The 19018-nt window shown below is 37.1% G+C and overlaps 1 protein-coding gene across 8 annotated transcripts in view; it reads left to right on the forward strand.

Annotated features, from left to right (window-relative positions):
• The window catches only part of DENND4A (DENN domain containing 4A), a 120868-nt gene extending 105142 nt beyond the window's left edge, over positions 1-15726 (forward strand). For 5 of the 8 annotated variants that reach the window (XM_037155579.2, XM_037155577.2, XM_037155580.2 and 2 more), the window contains 11 exons: positions 3202-3391; positions 6245-6339; positions 7628-7803; positions 7896-8042; positions 9241-9439; positions 9895-10149; positions 11132-11249; positions 11369-11395; positions 11819-11981; positions 12134-12198; positions 13200-15726. In XM_037155579.2, coding sequence (XP_037011474.2) covers positions 3202-3391; positions 6245-6339; positions 7628-7803; positions 7896-8042; positions 9241-9439; positions 9895-10149; positions 11132-11249; positions 11369-11395; positions 11819-11981; positions 12134-12198; positions 13200-13336 — 1572 coding nt within the window. In that variant the 3' untranslated portion in view covers positions 13337-15726. The remainder of the gene's footprint in view (positions 1-3201; positions 3392-6244; positions 6340-7627; positions 7804-7895; positions 8043-9240; positions 9440-9894; positions 10150-11131; positions 11250-11368; positions 11396-11818; positions 11982-12133; positions 12199-13199) is intronic. The other 3 variants (XM_037155581.2, XM_037155582.2, XM_037155584.2) reach the window with 1 other exon arrangement.
• Positions 15727-19018: the final 3292 nt, after the last annotated feature.

Consider the following 19018-nt stretch of genomic DNA (forward strand, 5'->3'; position numbering starts at 1 on the left):
TAAATAAATAAAATCTTTTTTTTAAGAGAAAAAAAAACAAATGGTGGAAACAGACCTTTAGGAGATCCAAATATTTGAATTAGCAAGGAATTTTGAAATAATTATGTTAAAAAGACAGAGGAAATGGTAAAAAAAAAAAAGCCGCAAAGATGGAAAATTGCACCTAATAATTATTTGTTAAGAAGAATCAAGTATAAATTGTAGAACTGAGAAATGATATAAAAATTAAGAATGCAGTAGTTGGGTTTAATAACAGACAAAACAAAGAAAGGCCAAGTAAACTAGATCAGAAATTAATAGAAAATATCCACACTGAAACATAGACAGGAAAAAAAATGAAAAATGCAGAAAAGAATGTAGGGTTTAGTGAAAATACCTGACATTGATGTAATTGAGTTCCAGAAGAAGAAGATGAAGAAGAAAGAATAGTATAAAAGAAACATTTAAAATGCTAATAGCTAAGATGTTGCAAAAGAAAATTAATCAAAGATGTCAAGTTACATGTTTAAAATATCTATAAATCTCAAGCAGGATAAGTATAAAGAGAATTGTATTTAGTCATCTAATGTTGACTAAAGAGATGAAAATGACATACAAAATCTTTAAAAGAGCTAGAGAAAGGGACATATTACCTTCGAAGGGGCGACAATACGATATTGATAGTTGAGCTTTAAACAGAAACGGCGACGTCAGAAAAGACACTGTTAGAGTGCTGAAAGAAAATGACCGCCGACCCGATTTTCTATTCCCGGCAAAAAGATTCTTTAAAAATTAAGGTGAGAGTTCTACTTCCACTGTGGTAACATAAGGCCACTAAAGCCCACCCCTCCATTGATTCCAACTAAAAGCTCCAGCCAAAAGACAAAAAACAACTACCTGAGGGTTCTGAAAAATAAAAGATTGTGAGGAGGGTCTCAACACAGAGATGAATTTCCCATTTTCTTGTCTCATTCATATTTGTCTCAAGATCAGGTCCCTGTCACAATGTAGCAACTCTGGGAGCTAAAACTTTGAGAGAAATTCCATATTTACTGGACAGAGGGACCAGGAAAGGGGGCCTCTGTGCACTGGAAAATTTGAGGGGAATCTGGAAGAAGAGGATTCCCTAATTCTGTGTACGGTCCACACAAGTCTCAACAATCAAAGTACAAGTTATAAGATGAAATAACTCAGTTGACTACCTGCTGAACAAAACCATCAACATTCTCCAAGTGGTTATTACAGTACTCAGACTACACCACAGGACAGTCACAGTGTTTCCAATAAAATCCAAAATTAGCTGATATATAAAGAACCAGAAAAGTATGACCAGTTCTCAAGGGGAAGATAACCCTAAGATGGCCCAATACTAGAATTACAAGACAGGAACCGTAAGCAGCACTTACAACTAGATTCCCTGAGGCAAAGAAAAACACATCTGAAATAAATGAATAGGAAGGAGTTCTCAGGGAAAAAATAGAATTCATTTTTAAATATAACTAAAGTATATTTAAGCATAACTAAAAAAAATGTACTGAAACTCATTGGAATGGATTCATTAGGAGAATGGAGATGACAGTAAAGAGTCTAGAACTACCCAGTTGAAAGGAGAGAGAAAAAAAGTTTTTAATGAAAAATGAACAGAACCTCAGAGATTTGGGGGGCAGTTATCAAAGATGTAACATATAATTAGAGTTTTAGAAGAATTGATGAAAAAATTATGGTAGAAAAGATATTGGAAGAAATAAGGGCTAAAACATACTAGATTCGGTAAGAGATTTCGATTTACAGGTAGACAAAAGAGACTCAGTAGATTACCTACAGGACAAACCCAAAGGAAACTGTGTCTACACGCACATAAGCAATTACTAAAAACAAAAGATATGCATCTACTAATAAGAAAATTATGGCTGAAAAAAGAAAAGAACAAAAAATATCTTAAAAACTGTTAAAGAAAAATAACACATCACCTACAGAGGAATAAGGGTTTGAATAACCACGTATGTTTCATCCTAATCCATGGAGGCAAGAGTACAGTGGAACAGCACCTTTAATAAGTTGAAAGAAAACACCTGTCAGCAACTCAGAAGTCATATCCAGTGGAAATATTCTTGAGGGGTGAAGATGAAGTAAAAATATTTTTAGATAAAGGAAAAGAAATTTTGGCCAGCAGACCTGTTCTGTAAGGTATGCTAAAAGAAGTTCTTCAGGCTGAATAAAAAACAACAGCACGAAGAGTATAGGGAAAGCAAACAGGTGGTAAATAGCTGGTTAATGTAAAAGACCACTCCTTTACCTCTTAAATTCCTTAAAATACTTCTGCATTTCATGAGGTTTCCAATAGATGTAGGTGTTTTATAGTGGTAGAGACTCACCCTACTGACATTTATTATACAGGGTGGGGCAAAAGTAGGTTTACAATTGTCAGTACGGGAATCAACAGTTTATTCTTGTATTATTATTATTTTTTATTATTGCATTATTTTCCATATGAACAACAGTAAACCTACTTGTGCCCTGCCCTGTAGCTATATTATTATATACAAAATGATACAATACTAACTTTAAGTAGAATGAAAATGATTAGGTATATATATTACAATCCCTCGAGCACATACTTAAAAATACAAAGAGATATAGCAAAAAAAATAATAAAAATATTAAAAACAATCTTAAAAATAACAACCAGTAACAACAGAAATAGAAGTTGTATTATCTAGGCAGTAGAATCATAGATATTAAAATTTTTTTCTATCAAAATTTATATCAACCAGACTTTCTTATGGATTATTGGTATAACCAGGAAACAATTTAACTTTGGTGTGTTCTCAAAAGTGAAAACTAGAGATACATGTCTTTGAAACCTGGATTATTGTAGAAAATAATAAAATGTAAACATTAATGAAATTTTAAAAGAATAAAATCTAATTCTGATGGCATCACCCTGGGCTGAGATTCACAGCAAGGAGAAGGAACAGCAGAGATTTTAAAGTCAGCAGGGTTCTCTTGCCAACATTCACTTTGATCTAACTGGAAACTGATCTACAGCATGCGCTGGTCCAAGCTAGTGTGCCCTGGTAAAATCGGCGGTTTTTCCCTGGAAGTTGTAATGTTGATTAACTCATCATCTGAGTAATTAAGCGCTTCCTCTGCCTTAGAAGTGACTTGTTAAATAATAAACTTTAAATATGAAGGAAAGTAAGCTTATAATTGTGTCCTTAGGATCAAAGTTCTGATCGTACCAGTCTTTCTTCAGTGGGAGCCCAGGATTCTGAATCCATCTCTTTAACAGATGAAGATGTCTGCCCTGAGTTGGAAGGGGCCCCTTCCACCCAAGAGTGCGGTGCCGCCACAGGGACCAAGGGAATTGAGTTCAGCAGAACAAGCCTAGAAAGTTCTGCCTCCATAGAAGGTTTGTTCAACAGTTCTGTCTCACTTTATTTGATAGGTAGTACCTTTACTTTTTTTTCTTTATGTTTTGTTTTTGTAAAAACTTTGCATGGCTCCAAAGTCAAAATAATAGAGAACCAAGGCACTTTCAAAGAAGCCTAGCTTTCATTGCTTCTTGCTTCTGGATTTTGAGTCCTAATGGAAAGATTTCCCCACTCATAGGTACATCAGCGTTTTCCTCTGATAATTCCCTGGTTTCCTTTGGAACATTTTCTGGGGTCAGCAAATTTTTTATAGAGGATCACCATATTGTAAATATTTTAGGTTTTGTGGGCTACCATACATTTCCCCTCTCTCACCACATACTCTTTTTTGTCTTTTTTAACAATGCTTTAAAATGTAAAAATCGGTCTTAGCTTGTGACTGTACAAAAATAGATTTGACCCCTGGTTTAGATATTCAATCTATTTGAAATTTACCCTGGTATATGATGTGAGGAATGAATGAATATATTTTTTTCATTTGTACCTTTGCTATTTTAAAAAGCTTTTATTGTGGAAATTTTCAAATATACACAAAAGTAGAAGAAGTAGAACGATGAACTCCCCACCATGTATACTATTCATCCACTTCTAACAGTTAATCTACAAATGGCCAATCTGACTGTTTTATCTTTTCCTCTCTCCCCTTTGCTGCCAACATTCTTTTCTTCCCTACTGGATCATTTTAAAGTAAATTTCAGACAACATATCATGTTGTTCATAAATACTTCAATATGTATCTCTAAAACATATGGGCTTTAATGTATTTTAGCTTATTAAAGTTATTTATTTTTATCTTACTGTGTTCTACATATAATATATACATTTTCATGTACATAAATATATTTCACAAATTGAAGACACTTGAGTCTTCAGGCCCAAATCTTGTCACTGTGTTCATGGATAAACATTATCTTCTAACACTCTATGCTAGCATGTATTTCTTAACATTTTATGGACTCATATGGTGTGTGTCTTTTATGATACATTTTTTTGATAATTTAATTGTCATACCATTTGTACTTTCTTTAATCCTCACCCAAGGATATGTTTATTTACTTTCGAGAGAAAGGAAGGGAGGGAGGGAGAAACAGAGAAACATCAATGTGAGCGAAACATTGATCATTTGTCTCCCATATGCGTCCCACCCCGGGCTGGAACCTACAACCTGGGTATATGAGCCCTGACTGGGAATGGAACCTGCAGCCTTTGGGTACAGGATGATGCTCCGACCAACTGAACCACCTGGCCAGGGCAACCATTGTATTTTCTAATGTGATACTAGTTATTATATAACATCTTATATTAAATATTTAGTTAGAATTCTTACAGTTATCTCATAAAGCTCTTTTTTAGGTGATTTGCTCAAGTTAGGATCCAAAAAAGGTCTACTTATTGCCTTTGGTTGATATGTCTATTACTCCCTTTTATCTTTGTTCCCTCTTTTTTTCCTCCCTTTGAATCTCCTCCCTCTTTTTTTTCTTTTTCTTATTCTTTTTTTACAGTACTAGAATAATTTTGTGTGCTAAGCAAGTAAAACATAACTCATGCCCTGGCCAGGTGGCTAAATTAGAACGTCATGTTCGATTTCCGGTCAGAACCCCTACCTAAGTTGTGGGTTCGATCCCCAAGTCAAGGCACATAGAGGAGGCAACCTATTGATGTTTCTCTCTCACACCAGTTTTGCTCTCTCTCTGTCTCAAATCAATAAACATATCCTCAGGTGGGAATTCTTTTTAAAATACCTTAGCTCACAACCTGATGCATATTTGTTAAAATAAAATATTTATTTTTTGCCGACAATTAATTATGATAGATACAAAGGTGCTCAACAAAGAATTAAATTAGTCCAGGTGAATAGAGGTATTAGATAGCGACTCTGAACTAGCTTTAGAACTGCAGTTCCCACCAGCCCTAAGATCTAAAGGACGATGTGAGGCTTCAGCTCTCTCTCTCTCTGCCTCTCTATGTCTCTGTGTGGCAGGGCCTAGGGCCAGTGGTAGCTTTGGAGCTACCTTTCCTCTCCCACCCCCTCTCACCCTTGTCATTTATTTGCTGAATCAGTCAGGTCATCAGTCTGGATTATGCTGATTGCAGCTTCATGGTGGTATTTAACATGTTTTCCTATCCTATTTCTTGTGACTGGTCATTTATAGCATTACTTTTTTTTTACCTTTATATCTACTAAAATACCAGTGGTAATTCATAAAATTTAGTAACTACTAGGAAAAATGTGTAGAGAAGGCATAGATAACTTTCAGTTTTACTAACAAGATATAGTCACCATCAGCAAATCATTTCTATGATTTGACCATAGAAATCCCCTTACTTTTTGTTGTTGTTGCTTTAACACCTACTAATATCCCATTGCTCATAAGTGAATACTTGGAAAGTCCTAGTGTTTAAGAGCAAGATTACTATACTAGATTCTAAAAGATCCTTTCATGATTTGAAATAAGATAAACTATTTTATACCCTTTAGACCTTAGAACCAAACATTTTCTTGTATTTTAAGCATGGAAAAACACAAACATCAAAACAGTAATTGCAAACAGCTAGAATGTCTTCTAGTCTGTACACACAAGTGCTCAGTGAGTAAGTGGCAGATGAACACACCCAGCTCTTCAGGGTCAGAAGACTCAGAGCACATTCTTTAGGTTTGTACTGAAAACAAAAATGCATGCAATGCATTGTTTCATTGTTTATTTGTTTTTTCTTAAGTTACCTTTACTATTTTGAATAGAACAGTTAATGTTTTATCAGAGAATTTATGAAAGTGAAAAATTCTTATCCTTTCCCATTAATTTTAGTGGTTTTACTCTGTTTTTTAATAGGGTCCCTCTCAAAGTTTGCCTTACCTGGGAAGTCGGAGGTGGCGTCTCCCTGTAACGCAAGTAATACAAGTATCTTCCAGAACTATGCAATGGAGGTACAGTCTGAATCAAAGGAGCACTTTTCTGTACTCCTTTATGAAGTTTACATTTCTTAAGTATTGGTGGTCTTCGGTAGAGTAATGGGATGATAAATATGTAACATCAGAAATTTGGAAAATGTATATGATGCACCTGAGTAAACATAAAATATCTAGTATTCCAGATTATTGAAGACATACTACTTTACCTCTGTTGGGAAAAATTCTATGCTTCCTTTGACATTTATAAACACAAAAAAGCATTTTCATTTTCAATATTTATATTTATCCCTTGCTACCTATATGTCCTCTTTGTATTTTTATTTTACATCTTAAACACTTACAACCAGTGCTGCTGTGCAAACACACCTGTTTGATGAGGGGCGGGGAGCAGCTTTGGCATTCGTGTCAACCTTGTCTATCACGTTCTTCATCCTGCGTCAGTTGATGTAGCGACTGCTGGGCGTGCCGTACCTCATTTTCTTACATGAGCAAGTTATTCTTTCACCCTTAAATTTTTTTCCTAATTTTTGGGTAAAAATTGCTTTCAAATACACTTGGGAGTATTATTGCTGTTTCACACTAATTTGCATAAAATCGGAAAATAAATTTGTATGTAGCTGAAAAATAAATGATGAGTACTGATGTTGCAGTTTACAAAGTTTATGAGGACTTCAGGGATTTCTGTATTTTATTAATGTAAAGACACTGTTTATATTGATCTATAGCAATGCTTCTTAAACTGTCTATAGTGATAGAACAGGGGTTTTTCTGTTGTTTTTTAAAATTTCCAGTCTGTCTCGATGGATACTCTTGGAAAATATATTGATCAGACACTTAATGTGTTATAGTAATGAAAGTTACTCTAAAGGTTTCTAAGTCATCCCAGTTTTTTTATTTACCACAAACCGGTAAGAGTCTGTGAACCAACACTCGTTTAGTGACCACATTTTGAGTAGCACAGATCTGTAACACATATATAATTATAAATATTCATTTTTGGTATTAACAAATTAATGCTTATTTTCAGTATTAACAAATTAAAAGCCATGGTTTTTATGGTAATTAAACAGCAAAAGTGCTCAGTTAAATGCAAGCTTCCTTTTAAGGCAAGAATTTTGGAATAGACTTAGCTGAAATAGTTAACGATGAGTATATTATATAATGCACTGATTCTGGTTGTTTTGTTTGTAATTTCTGAACCCTTCTGAGTTTTATTTCACCATTAGGTTCATGAGTGACACTGGTTTTTCATTTACAGTTTGCCCAACCAGCTTATGTTGTGCTGCGCTGTTCCCTCCCACAGGTTCTCATCTCAAGTTGCTCGCGGTGCAAAACTTGTGATTGTCTTGTCCATGACGAGGAAATCATGGCCGGCTGGACAGCAGACGATTCAAATCTTAATACGACATGTCCATTTTGTGGCAATCTTTTCTTGCCCTTTTTGAATATTGAAATAAGGGATTTAAGACGACCTGGGAGGTAATGATTTATGGTTTTTTTTCTTTATGTTTGAAAGTCATGTTTCCTAGAATCTCTCTTTTTTCAACTAACTCCTTTAATTCACATTACAGATACTTTTTGAAATCAAGTCCATCTACAGAAAGTATGCATTTTCCAGCCTCCTTCTCAAGTCAGACAAGGCCGTCTTGTATCTCGACATCAGCCTCTGGTCTTGACACATCCATTATCTCTGTTCAAGGGGATTTTGGTTTAAATAGGTGAGTGTGGTTATATGGAACTATATTTTAACAATTTACATTATACATATTTTTTATAATGACAAAAATTAGCTGACAATTTTAAGGTTTAAATTTCATAGTAGATTCACACTCTTAAATTCTTCTAACAATATTAAAATTAGCTAATGACCTAAGTGTTTCCAGGGGTACCCAACCTTTTGTCTCTGGTCCATGCTGGAAGAAGAGTTGTCTTGGGCCACACATTAAATACATTGTGACATGTAATCACAAAAAAAAACTCAATGTGTTAGGTAAATTTATGATTTGTGTTGGGCCACATTCACAGGTATCCGGGGCAGTCTGCAGGCTGCAGGCTGCGGTTTGGACACCGCTTTAAACAGTTGTAGTCTGTAACTTTAAACAGTGATAGTTTATGCTTTATGAATCCCCAGGGTGTAAGCTGTATAGTTCATATATAATAATGTTTACTGGCATTTTAAAGGTAAAAATTTTATTGAACACTTCTCTCTTGTCTCTATCTCTTAGGAATTAAGTTAGTACTACTATTGTAGAATATTTAATTTTCTACTTAGAAATATTTAATAATCTAAGAAAATATTTGGAGCTAATAAACCATAAAATTAAACTAAGACTTACGCAGCAAGCCTAATATAAATAAATCTGTGCTTAAAGCAAATGCATAAATCAACTTCACTTTGGAAAAGCATCATAGTACAGCTGAGCAGATGAAGCTATTTTGCTGACTGCATGTGCAGAAGATAATGCCCACACAGCATCGGCGGTCTAACACCACCTGCATGATCCTGAATGCTGAGGCAGCAAAATTGCCAGCCTGTGTCTTTCATCACAAGACTGCTGTGGCCCTTTCTGTGACTGCCAGTAGCCTATGCACGGTGGGGCTCCCCTTCCCACTGGCTGAAGGAACAGACGCCTGTTTTCTGTTTCGTATCCTCCAGGCCTACTGTGTATCACAGTTGTCCACGAAATGTTCTAGATAATTGAATGACTCTTGAATAGCTAAAGTTCCCTGGATAAAAGGGAATTTAACGTGATTAGACTACTTAAAAATATATCCTTTTTCCCAGCTGAAGCCTGAGTTCCTTGGATTTACTTTGCTATGTCCAGCTCTCATGCTGAAGAGAAGAATATGGTCTTTCTAGATGAAATAAAGTAAATCTAGACAATGATATGCTTTTTTCTTTTTTCATTGCCCAAGCAAATCCAAACTACTGGAGAACACATATGCCCGAAGTATTCAGATCCCCGCCGATAGATCAAAAACAGCTGTGTCAAAATGTCCAATATTCCCAATGGCCAGGAGCGCCAGTACTCACGGTCCGTTGGATAAGGAGGACGCCGGAGGGCAGAGGCTCATTCCTACCGGCAGTCTGCCGGCTACTTTGCACGGAACTGCAGTATGTGTTTTGGTGTTTCTAAAAATTTGGACATTGGTAATTTACATGATTTTGTTCACCTTGTCTTAAGCATCCTTATTAGCTTTAATTTTATTATTGTCAAGAAAAGTCTCTTATCCCATGATACAGTTATGGTACCTTCCTACTTACGTGGAACACATGGACAGGAATTTTCTTTTAAAGATTTTATTATTTATTTTTACAGAGAGGGGTAGGAAAGGAGAAAGAGAGGAAGAGAAACATCAGTGTGTGGTTGCCTCTTGCTCACCCCCTACCCGGGACCTGACCTGCAACCCAGGCATGTGCCCTGACTGGGAAACAAACCAGCGACCCTTTGGTTTCCAGGTCCACACTCAATCCACTGAGCTACGCCAGCCAGGGCAGACAGGAATTTTTTTAATGACTTAGTATCATCAATCTGGTTTATCATTTATGGTTTTTTATTTATTCAACAGGATTCTCTAGGATTAGAATGGCACCTCCCAAGTCCGGACCCTATCACTGTCCCGTATCTCAGTCCTTTAGTGGTATGGAAGGAACTGGAAAGCCTATTGGAAAATGAAGGCGATCGTGCAATAACAGTGGCAGACTTCGTGGACCACCATCCCATTGTGTTTTGGAACCTGGTGTGGTATTTTAGACGTCTTGACTTACCTAGTAACTTACCTGGATTGATTCTTTCTTCTGAGCATTGCAACAAGTATTCCAAGGTATGAGAGTAAAAGTTAACTAAAGGACAATGGTGACAAATGCTGTTGTCACCATTGTAATGTCTGCATAGTCCTGATGACAAAAAAGTAATGCTTACGCTCTTTTTAATAGCCACCTTAATCACTGGAGTAATAAGATTGTTCTAATGTATTTACAAATAGTTTTTCTTCTTACAGCCTAAATCCTGTTTTTTAGCCTTCTTGTGGAATTTATATAAAATGGCCTTGAATTTTTGTTATAGCCTCAAGAATAAACTGTAAATGACTCTTATGAGAAGAGTTTGTGAGTTGGCCCCACTTATATCTCATATCTCCTTCAGAAACAAGCCTAACACTTCTTTAAGAGGATGTCTCTAATGCATATTGCAATCATGTGCTGCCATTCTCTTCATTCCTTTACTCTGAATTTTTGCTTACCATTTAGGTGATGAGCATGTTCTATGTTTATTTGTATTTTTGATATATTGTTCCAGAAAAGTGTTTTCACTGTTTCATATGCTGTCACCACTAGTAAATCACAGAGTCTCTAAGTGCAGAAACTTGGTCTTCTCCTTTCTTGTACGTTGTTTGTGGTTGTGCACACGCTTTGGGTTTTCAGTGCATGGCGAACCAGTGGCCAAAGGGCAGCTCAGTCAGCTACCTGGGCTCAGGTCTTGGACTGGTGTCGAATGGGGCTGCTGGGTTTATCTTCTGTGGGAGCCTTGAAGTAAGCTGGTAGAGATTAGTGCTCCATGCTACCCTTTCTAGCTGATCTCAGCACTTTGTAAAATCAACTTTAGAACAAAGATCACTTTACTTTAAAGATCTTTAGATTCTTAACTCAGCCCCATGTAAAATGCATACCAACCAGTCATTTTCTGTTCTCTTTTTCTCTTGCACCATTCATTCGTCCTAAAAATTATTTTTATAAGGATCTTTATAAGATACTTATAAAACATTGTGTAAGGATCGCTAATGAATGCTCATTTATTCTTCAATACAGATTCCCCGCCACTGTATGTCTGAAGACAGTAAATATGTTCTGATACAGATGTTATGGGACAATATGAAATTACATCAGGATCCGGGACAACCCTTGTACATCCTCTGGAACGCCCACAGTAAGTGCTGCCATCGAGTGTTGACTGTGTTCATAGGAGATTACTCTCTGCTGACTTTATATAGCCTGAACTAATGCATATCTGACTTGTATTTTACTGTACTACTTTTTGTCTTACAGGTCAAAATCGTACTCTTTTGTTTGAGAGTGAGTGTTAAGTTTGCTGTTTTTGTCAAGGGATGTTTTTTCGGTAGTGCTAGAGGGGTTCTGTTTTGCAGAGCTCTGCTTTTAGCGCATTGCTTATCCCATTGCTTCTTTTCGCTGTTTTGTTTGTTTGTTTCCATCCCAAGCTGCTGATGTAGAACTTCCCCCAGGGGCTGTATTAAGGAAAACAGTATTTTTCATTTTTGTCTTTGAGACCACAAAAAGCTTTAGGCCTTTTCTTATTATTTTATCATGATTTGTCTTATGTTTTTTCTTTTTACATTCTTAGATTTCTGTCCCTTTATCTGTTGCCCTTAATTTGTTTTTAGTGCTTTGTGACTTCTTTGATAGAACAGTTGCTGCTCAGTCACATTCTCCTTTCTGCAAAGAACATTTTCCTTCATCTGCTCTTTTGTTGTTTCACAGCCCAGAAGTATCCAATGGTGCATTTATTGCAAAAAGGTGATAATTCATTTAACCAGGAACTGTTAAAAAATATGGTAAAAAGCATTAAAATGAATGATGTCTATGGACCAATGAGTCAGATTTTAGAAACTCTGAATAAATGTCCTCATTTTAAAAGACAGAGGTAAGTCATTATCTTGAATGAGTGTGTTGTTTCTCTGAGCATATTCATATCGTTTGCTTGGTAATTTGTTAGGATATCTCATGCTTGTGTTAGCATAGAAGTTTTTGTAGAGCTTACATAGTAATATCTTCTCCATTCCTTTCCCCTCCTAGGAGTTTGTATAGAGAAATACTATTTCTCTCACTTGTGGCACTGGGAAGAGAAAACATTGATATAGGTAATTCGGCATAATATATAATGTAATATTTATATATCATAGCATAGTTTTCATATTGGCAGTCTTTACTATTTTAATATTAAATTATGTTCATATTTTAGAATAATTATTTTTTGATATGAGATACTTCAACATTTTGGTAATGTTAATAATAAAAATAATAAAAGGTAACATAGAATTTTTATATAATCCAGCAATTCCGCCTGTGGGTATATACCCAAAAGAATTGAAAGCAGGGCCTCAGAGAGGTATTTGTGCACACATGTTCACAGCAGCATCATTCACAGTAGCTAAAATGTGGAAACAGCTCAAGTGCTCACTGAAATGTGAAGGAGTGAACAAAAGGTGATATATACATACACTTTAAATATTATTTAGTCTTAAAAAGGGAAGAAATTCTGACATATGCTATAACATGTGTGAACCTTGAGGACATTTTGTTAAGTGAAATAAGCCAATCACAAGACAAATACAATGTGATCCCGTTTATGACGCACTGAGAGTAGTTAAAATCACAGAGACAGAAAGAGAAGAGTAGTTGCCAAGGGCTGGAGAAGGGCAAAATGGGGAGTTACTGCTTAATGGGTACCGAGTTTTAGTTTCACAAGACGAAGAGAGTTACAGAGGTGAACAGTTATAATGGTTACACATTATAAATGTATATTTTGAACTGCATAGTTAAAATGGTTAAGATGGTAAATGTCGTTATATATGTATTTACCACAACTTTAAAATTTGATGAAAAACTCATTTTAAAAAGTTGGCATCTTAAAGCTTTAAACTCCACTGGTCCGTGTAGTCTCGCCCTACAACGCTGGGGCCTCCGACCTCCCCACGCCCTGGCTCCGAAATGTGGAGTCCTTCTTCAGGCCACTCCCCAGGGGTGGCCTCGGATTCCTTCTCAGCCTTTAACCTTGCAGTTCTGTACTGGTACAAAACTTGGTTGTTGTCAACATGAAATATAAATTTTTTATGCCTTCATTTCTTGATACACTTTTCAGATGCATTTGATAAAGAATACAAGGTGGCGTATGATCGCCTCACACCCAGTCAAGTCAAGAGCACGCACAACTGCGACCGGCCACCAAGCACCGGCGTGATGGAGTGCCGGAAGACTTTCGGAGAGCCTTACCTTTAAGATGTGTGTGTGTGTTTGTGTGTGTGTGTGTGTACTTCCAACGTGTCTTGTATAGTCAGTGCATAAAATAACACTTTTAGACTCTAAGCTTTTTTCTTCAATTTTTGAAAATACATTTGTAAATGGTCCGGAATGTCCATACAGCTTATGTACAGAATGTTTTAAGAAGAGAATAGTGACAAGTGGGGAGAGGGCCACTTTGTTTCCCATTTCCTTTTTTTTCTGTACTTTCCCTGCAACAAGTAATTATTTTTGTGATGAGGAAATCCCTAAGTGAAGGTAGTTCCCAGAAAATAAAACAACCGCTTTATGGTTTCTCTTTGACGAGACATATGAAAACTCATGTATGGAACTCGAACATATGTGGAGTCAGAGTATCTCCTGTTTTCATAGACTAGTCAACTGTTTTGGCCATGAAGTTGTATTATACATATTTTAAATTGTTTATAGTAAGTTGATATTTTTTTAATTTTTAAACTTAATATAGCAAACTTAAAATGAACTTAAACTTATACAGCAAGCAATTAAGTGCTTATTTTCCTTGTCTGCTATTTGAAGTAATTAGTTCAGCTGCAGATCTGTATATGTATATCTATTTTTTTTATTATTTGGCAGAATGACTCAAACATGTCAGTGCTCGTGCCCGTGCTGTCCTCCTAGACGTGCATGTGAGACTCCTGAGCCTGCCTGCAGCGAGTGAGTGGCGGCAGGGGCGTGCACTGCTGAGGCTGACTCGTTGAGCCTGTGCACGGAGCGCCAGGGAGGGCCTAGGCCTGCTTCTGCAAAGTCAGGTTCAGCACACCACAATTCCAAAAGTGCTCTGTTGCTGATGCATACATACAGTACACAGGGAAAATAGCCTCCAAAGCCAAATATCCATTTAAATTTTAATACTCTACATAAATATTTGTGTTGGGAAATATGTCAATTTATGCTTTTCCAAATTTTAACCTTAATATCTAAAATATTGGGTATGATGCAAATTGTACTATATTTATCAGAAATATGACCTCCTGGAGTCCTCTGTTAATATTATATATACATATAAATATTCAAAATTTTTTTCAAAGTAGAAAAGTAATAAATGAAAGTAAAGCCATAGAGAATTTCCCATATTGAGGAACTTGGCTTTTTCAATAAGCCTTGGAATCTGAAGTTTATGGAATCTAAAGTCCAGAAATATCCAAAGATCAGACAATAATCTGAATGTTTAAATGCCGTGGGCAGACTCTAAAATAGACTCTAAAGAATATTTTTAGTCCCATTATTTCTAATACCACTTTCTTTGGGTAATTCTGACCTAGAGTATTCTTTGGCTGTTAGATTTCATAGATCTTCAGTGTGTGTGTGGGTGTGAGTGTGTCTGCACACAGTGCCATAAGGAAGGGACTCTCTAGTCAACTGCAAAGGAAAGAGTGGGTGGTCCCAGATTATGCGTGTAGAGCTGGTGGTGCCAGGACATTCGGACTGCAGATGTCGTGGAGTCCTAAGACTTAGAATCAGTTCAGCTGCAGGAAAGCCACCTTTTCAGTTCACACCATAAGTGAGTATCACCAAGCTGAAACATTTCACAGCTTTTACTCTAGGAAATAATGGGGAGAGTTTAAAAATGTAAAATTTTAGTTTGGTTAGTTTGGGGCAGAACTTGCTTACTTGAAAAATCTGGTGCTACGCACATGTATCTGCCTCTCCTTTGTAAATACCACTCCAATTTTATCTTTCAGTATTCAAATCAAAGTTTCACATTCTAAGTGAGTCTTAGGTTTTTCTAAATCACTTGTAAGGTGTCCAAGTGAGAAACATGTGATAGGTGAGGCTTTGGGCATTGGCCACAAACATCTCTCCAAACAGGATTCTGGGGTCTGAGTCCATTTTTGTTCTTGTTTGTTTTTTCCCTTGTAAGAGCAGCTTTCACCATTGTGTACCTTATCTTTATCACAATATGAATCAGTTTATTGACTTCAAACATCTAACCAAAAAAGATGAGGTAAAGCCCATTGTTCTGTGGTTCAAACTTATTGGGAAAAGTGAATGTAATTTGTGTCTTCTCCCCACCCCCGAGTTTTGTTTCTGCTTTTGGCTGGGTTTTGTTTCCCCTACTTTTAATCCCCAGGGAATATTATTTGCACAAATTTGGTCTTTAAAAACCCTCAAACATGAATAGGAAGTGGTAAACTCTGTTCAAAACGAAATTAAAATATAGATCATCCTTTAAAATAACGCTATACGTACTTTAATTTTCTCTCTGTTGACCGTACATGTTGGAGAACTGTGGCCACTTGTGTGGGAGAGAAATACCCTTTGCTACGTTATCTTTCTGTCATTTTCTTATTCTGAGTTTGTTTGTGTGTCTGATAGTTGAAAATAAATCATTCCGTGTCCTGGTCCAACTCGCTCACTACTTCATTGTGTTTCGAGTGTCACACGTTTGTCTTTTGTATCGTATTTCAGTGTTCAGCTTTTTCATCCTGTCGTCAGAGAGGGAATTGTGCAGCCTGTTCACTTTCTGACTTTTCTGATTATTTGGGGCTTTTTGTTTTGTTTTCTTTTTTCTTCCTTTTTTCCCTTAGCTTTAAACCCTAAAACCACCAGCCTATTTTATTATAAGGTTTTCTAATGACTTTCCATTTTTGTATCTATAGCAATGGCCCCCTAAAAATGTTAGTTCAGCATTTTAGGTGATAAGACTTTTTACTTTATGCTGGGAGTTACTAAGATATTCTACTGCACCTAATAAATGGTAGCCTGCTGTATATAGAAGGCTGTTCTGTTGTACTGTAAATACTTTATTAGTATGTGGTAAGAAAACACACATTTGTATGGTGATGTGTGGGAGCCCTCCTTCGTTTTTCTCTCTCCCACTAGAACTTGAAGGCTGCTGTCAGGCACTTTATCTCAGAGCAGGAAGGGAAAGAGCAGGCTGCCCTTGGCCCACCTTTGTGCTGGAGTTTGCATGCTCTGCCCTTTCTGTTTAGGCACAAGACTGACTCCTCTGATAAAGTCATTGTGGCCCTTTGCCCAGGAATGAACAGCCAGGTCTCGAGCTCTCTCTTTGCACCTTTCGTAGAGACTAGGCCCACCTGCAGCAGGATCTGCCCACAAAAAGGGGGTCATAACCAAGGGGGTGTTCTTTGGCACATAAGGTCAACCAGTTCTTCATTTGTATCTACCAGGCTTTGCCCAAAATACTAAATTCCAAATCTGGCTGCCCTTGGTGTACTCAGTCTTTAAATAGGTGATAATTAGGATATAGACAGTACTATAAAAGGCCAACCCTATAACTTGATAGAAACATTTTCAGATGAGAGTGCAATATAATGTTTACAATGTATAGTGACCACTTAAACATATACCAGTTTTCATAAGTTTAGAATTCAGCCTTTTTTTTCCTGGTACTATAGAATATTAACCCATTAAATTATGAACAGTTTCACATTTTTAGAAATTTGACCCAAATTTACGACCAGGGTCATGAAGAAAATGCAGCCTCATGGGGGATGGAGGAGAAGTCATGTGTGCAGCCAGCCTTCTGATTAGACCCACGTGGGGACAGTTCAGCCCTCCCAGGCTGATGGGTGAACAGGATACATACCAAACGAGAGGACCATCTCACCATTATCTCAGCATTTTAAGAGAGTACTTCATCTCTAAAACACAGTTTTAATAAATTATAGATCTGTAAATGTATGATGAAAAATTTAATTTCCAAGCATAACAAATTGATCTTTTAGAAGTTACATAAGCTTTCCATCTCCCTGAAATTTCCCCCCTCCCCTTATCCCTGCCCTTGAATTCCTACTCACCTGTCAAGATTCAGCTTTCATTTTATGTACTTGACCCTTTCTGTCATAGTGTAAAGTGATCAGAACTCCTTTCTAGGCAAGGAGAAATGCCAGAAACTCAGCACACTGACCAGGAGAAGGGTGTTAGGTCATTAGAGTTGACTTTAATCATGAGGTGGCTCTCCAGTGCTTTATCACTGCAGAAGGTCCCCCTGCCTGTCACTCCCCACTCAGTCATTCTGGGACAAGCATCCGCCCTGGGCCAGCAGAGCAGAGGTGAATTCCCCGAGGCTAGCTGGAATTGGCTGCAGAAACCAGGCTGGCTCCCGGTCTTGGCACTGGGATCTCCCTTCCGTCAGGATTGTTCTCCTATTCTTAAGCCACGGCACACGGAGCCCCGGCGGCTCAGCAGCCTCAGGACTGAGGACAACTAACTTAACGACATGGGGTTTGGGCATGATTCCATACTCTTCATCAGCCTTCTCTTGAGCATTCTGACCCAGTGACCTAAAGATACAGGTGACTCCATCTATGTTTATAAAATAAAACACTAGTGGGACTCACAATTGATTGAAATTGAATTAAAGTCATTTCCAAAGAATGTGAGTCCTGGGGTAGTGAGGTCACTAAATTAACTCCTTTTAAGAGATGGATTATGGATAAAGTACTTTGAACCCAGCCCTTCAAAACCAAAATGCTTAATTTTATTTTTTGTATCATATCTGTCCTGCTATCTTCTAGTCTTCAGTGAATCCTCTCTCATGTCTGTAGGTAAACCTGTATTTACCATCATAGTCTGTAGTCACTGCGGCTTCCTTTGCTCCAAAACCAGGGACACAGAACTGTTTCATTTCTAATGTGTCCCTTAGCTCGATGCTAGTAAAAGCAGCAAGCAGTGCTGTTTAATACACAAGCACTTCAAATTCCACATGAAATGTTCAACCACACAATTTTTGAAAACAAGTGTTCTTTGCACTAGCTACCTAGAAATGGTAATGCTTCTTTTCCTTAACAGGTTGCCACTGTGCTGAGCATTTGGCGAATTTCTCCTTTGTAATTGTCTTAACACCCACTTGGAAGCCACACAAGAAATCAGTTTTCTTGCTCTAGATAATATTATCTAAGTTAACATACGAAAGTGGTGTTGCCCCCCCTGGATCTCTTTGGGTTTTTTTTAAAGATTTTATTTATTTATTTTTAGACCGAGGGGTAGGGAGAGAGAAAGAGTGGGAGAGAAACATCAATGCGTGGTTGCTTCTCATGTGCCCCCTACTGGAGACCTGGCCCACAACCCAGGCATTTGCCCTGACCCAGAATCGAACTGGCAACCCTTTGGTTCACAGTCCAGTGCTTAATCCATTGAGCCACACCAGCCGGGGTGGAGCTCTTATTTTATAAACCAGATTTGCCTCTACTGACTTTGAACTCTTGACCTTCTCACTCACTACAAACAGCTGTCACTGTTGGTAAGAATATGCTGGAGGGACACAGCCAGTACAGCTGTGTTAAACATCTAATCCCTCAAGGTGACCACTTGCTGGAGACAGTGCTAACTTGGATTTTAAAATACTTGTTTTCTAATAAGTACATATTTTTAAATAGCCCTTACAGTAGTTTTCCTTCCCTAATATCCATCCTTCCAATTCAAGGGCAAATTACCAATTTTAACTTCTTGGGTTACTTATTTTAATTTCACTTTTCAGAAATGCATTAAGAGCTAATGTAGTCCTTTTAAGCTATAAAATATTGGTACATGTTTTACCAATGATAACTGATTCCTGTTATACTTCATTTTTTTCCTATAACCTTAGCTTTTCAAACACACCCATAACTGAACTGGGAATGATTACAAACCTGGTAGAACCTCAGGTTTTTAACAGAAAAAGAGGAGACAGCACAT

This window comes from Artibeus jamaicensis, unplaced genomic scaffold (genome assembly GCF_021234435.1).
Source record: "Artibeus jamaicensis isolate MK-2021 breed Jamaican fruit bat unplaced genomic scaffold, CSHL_Jam_final contig_548, whole genome shotgun sequence".
NCBI classification, from domain to species: domain Eukaryota; kingdom Metazoa; phylum Chordata; class Mammalia; order Chiroptera; family Phyllostomidae; genus Artibeus; species Artibeus jamaicensis.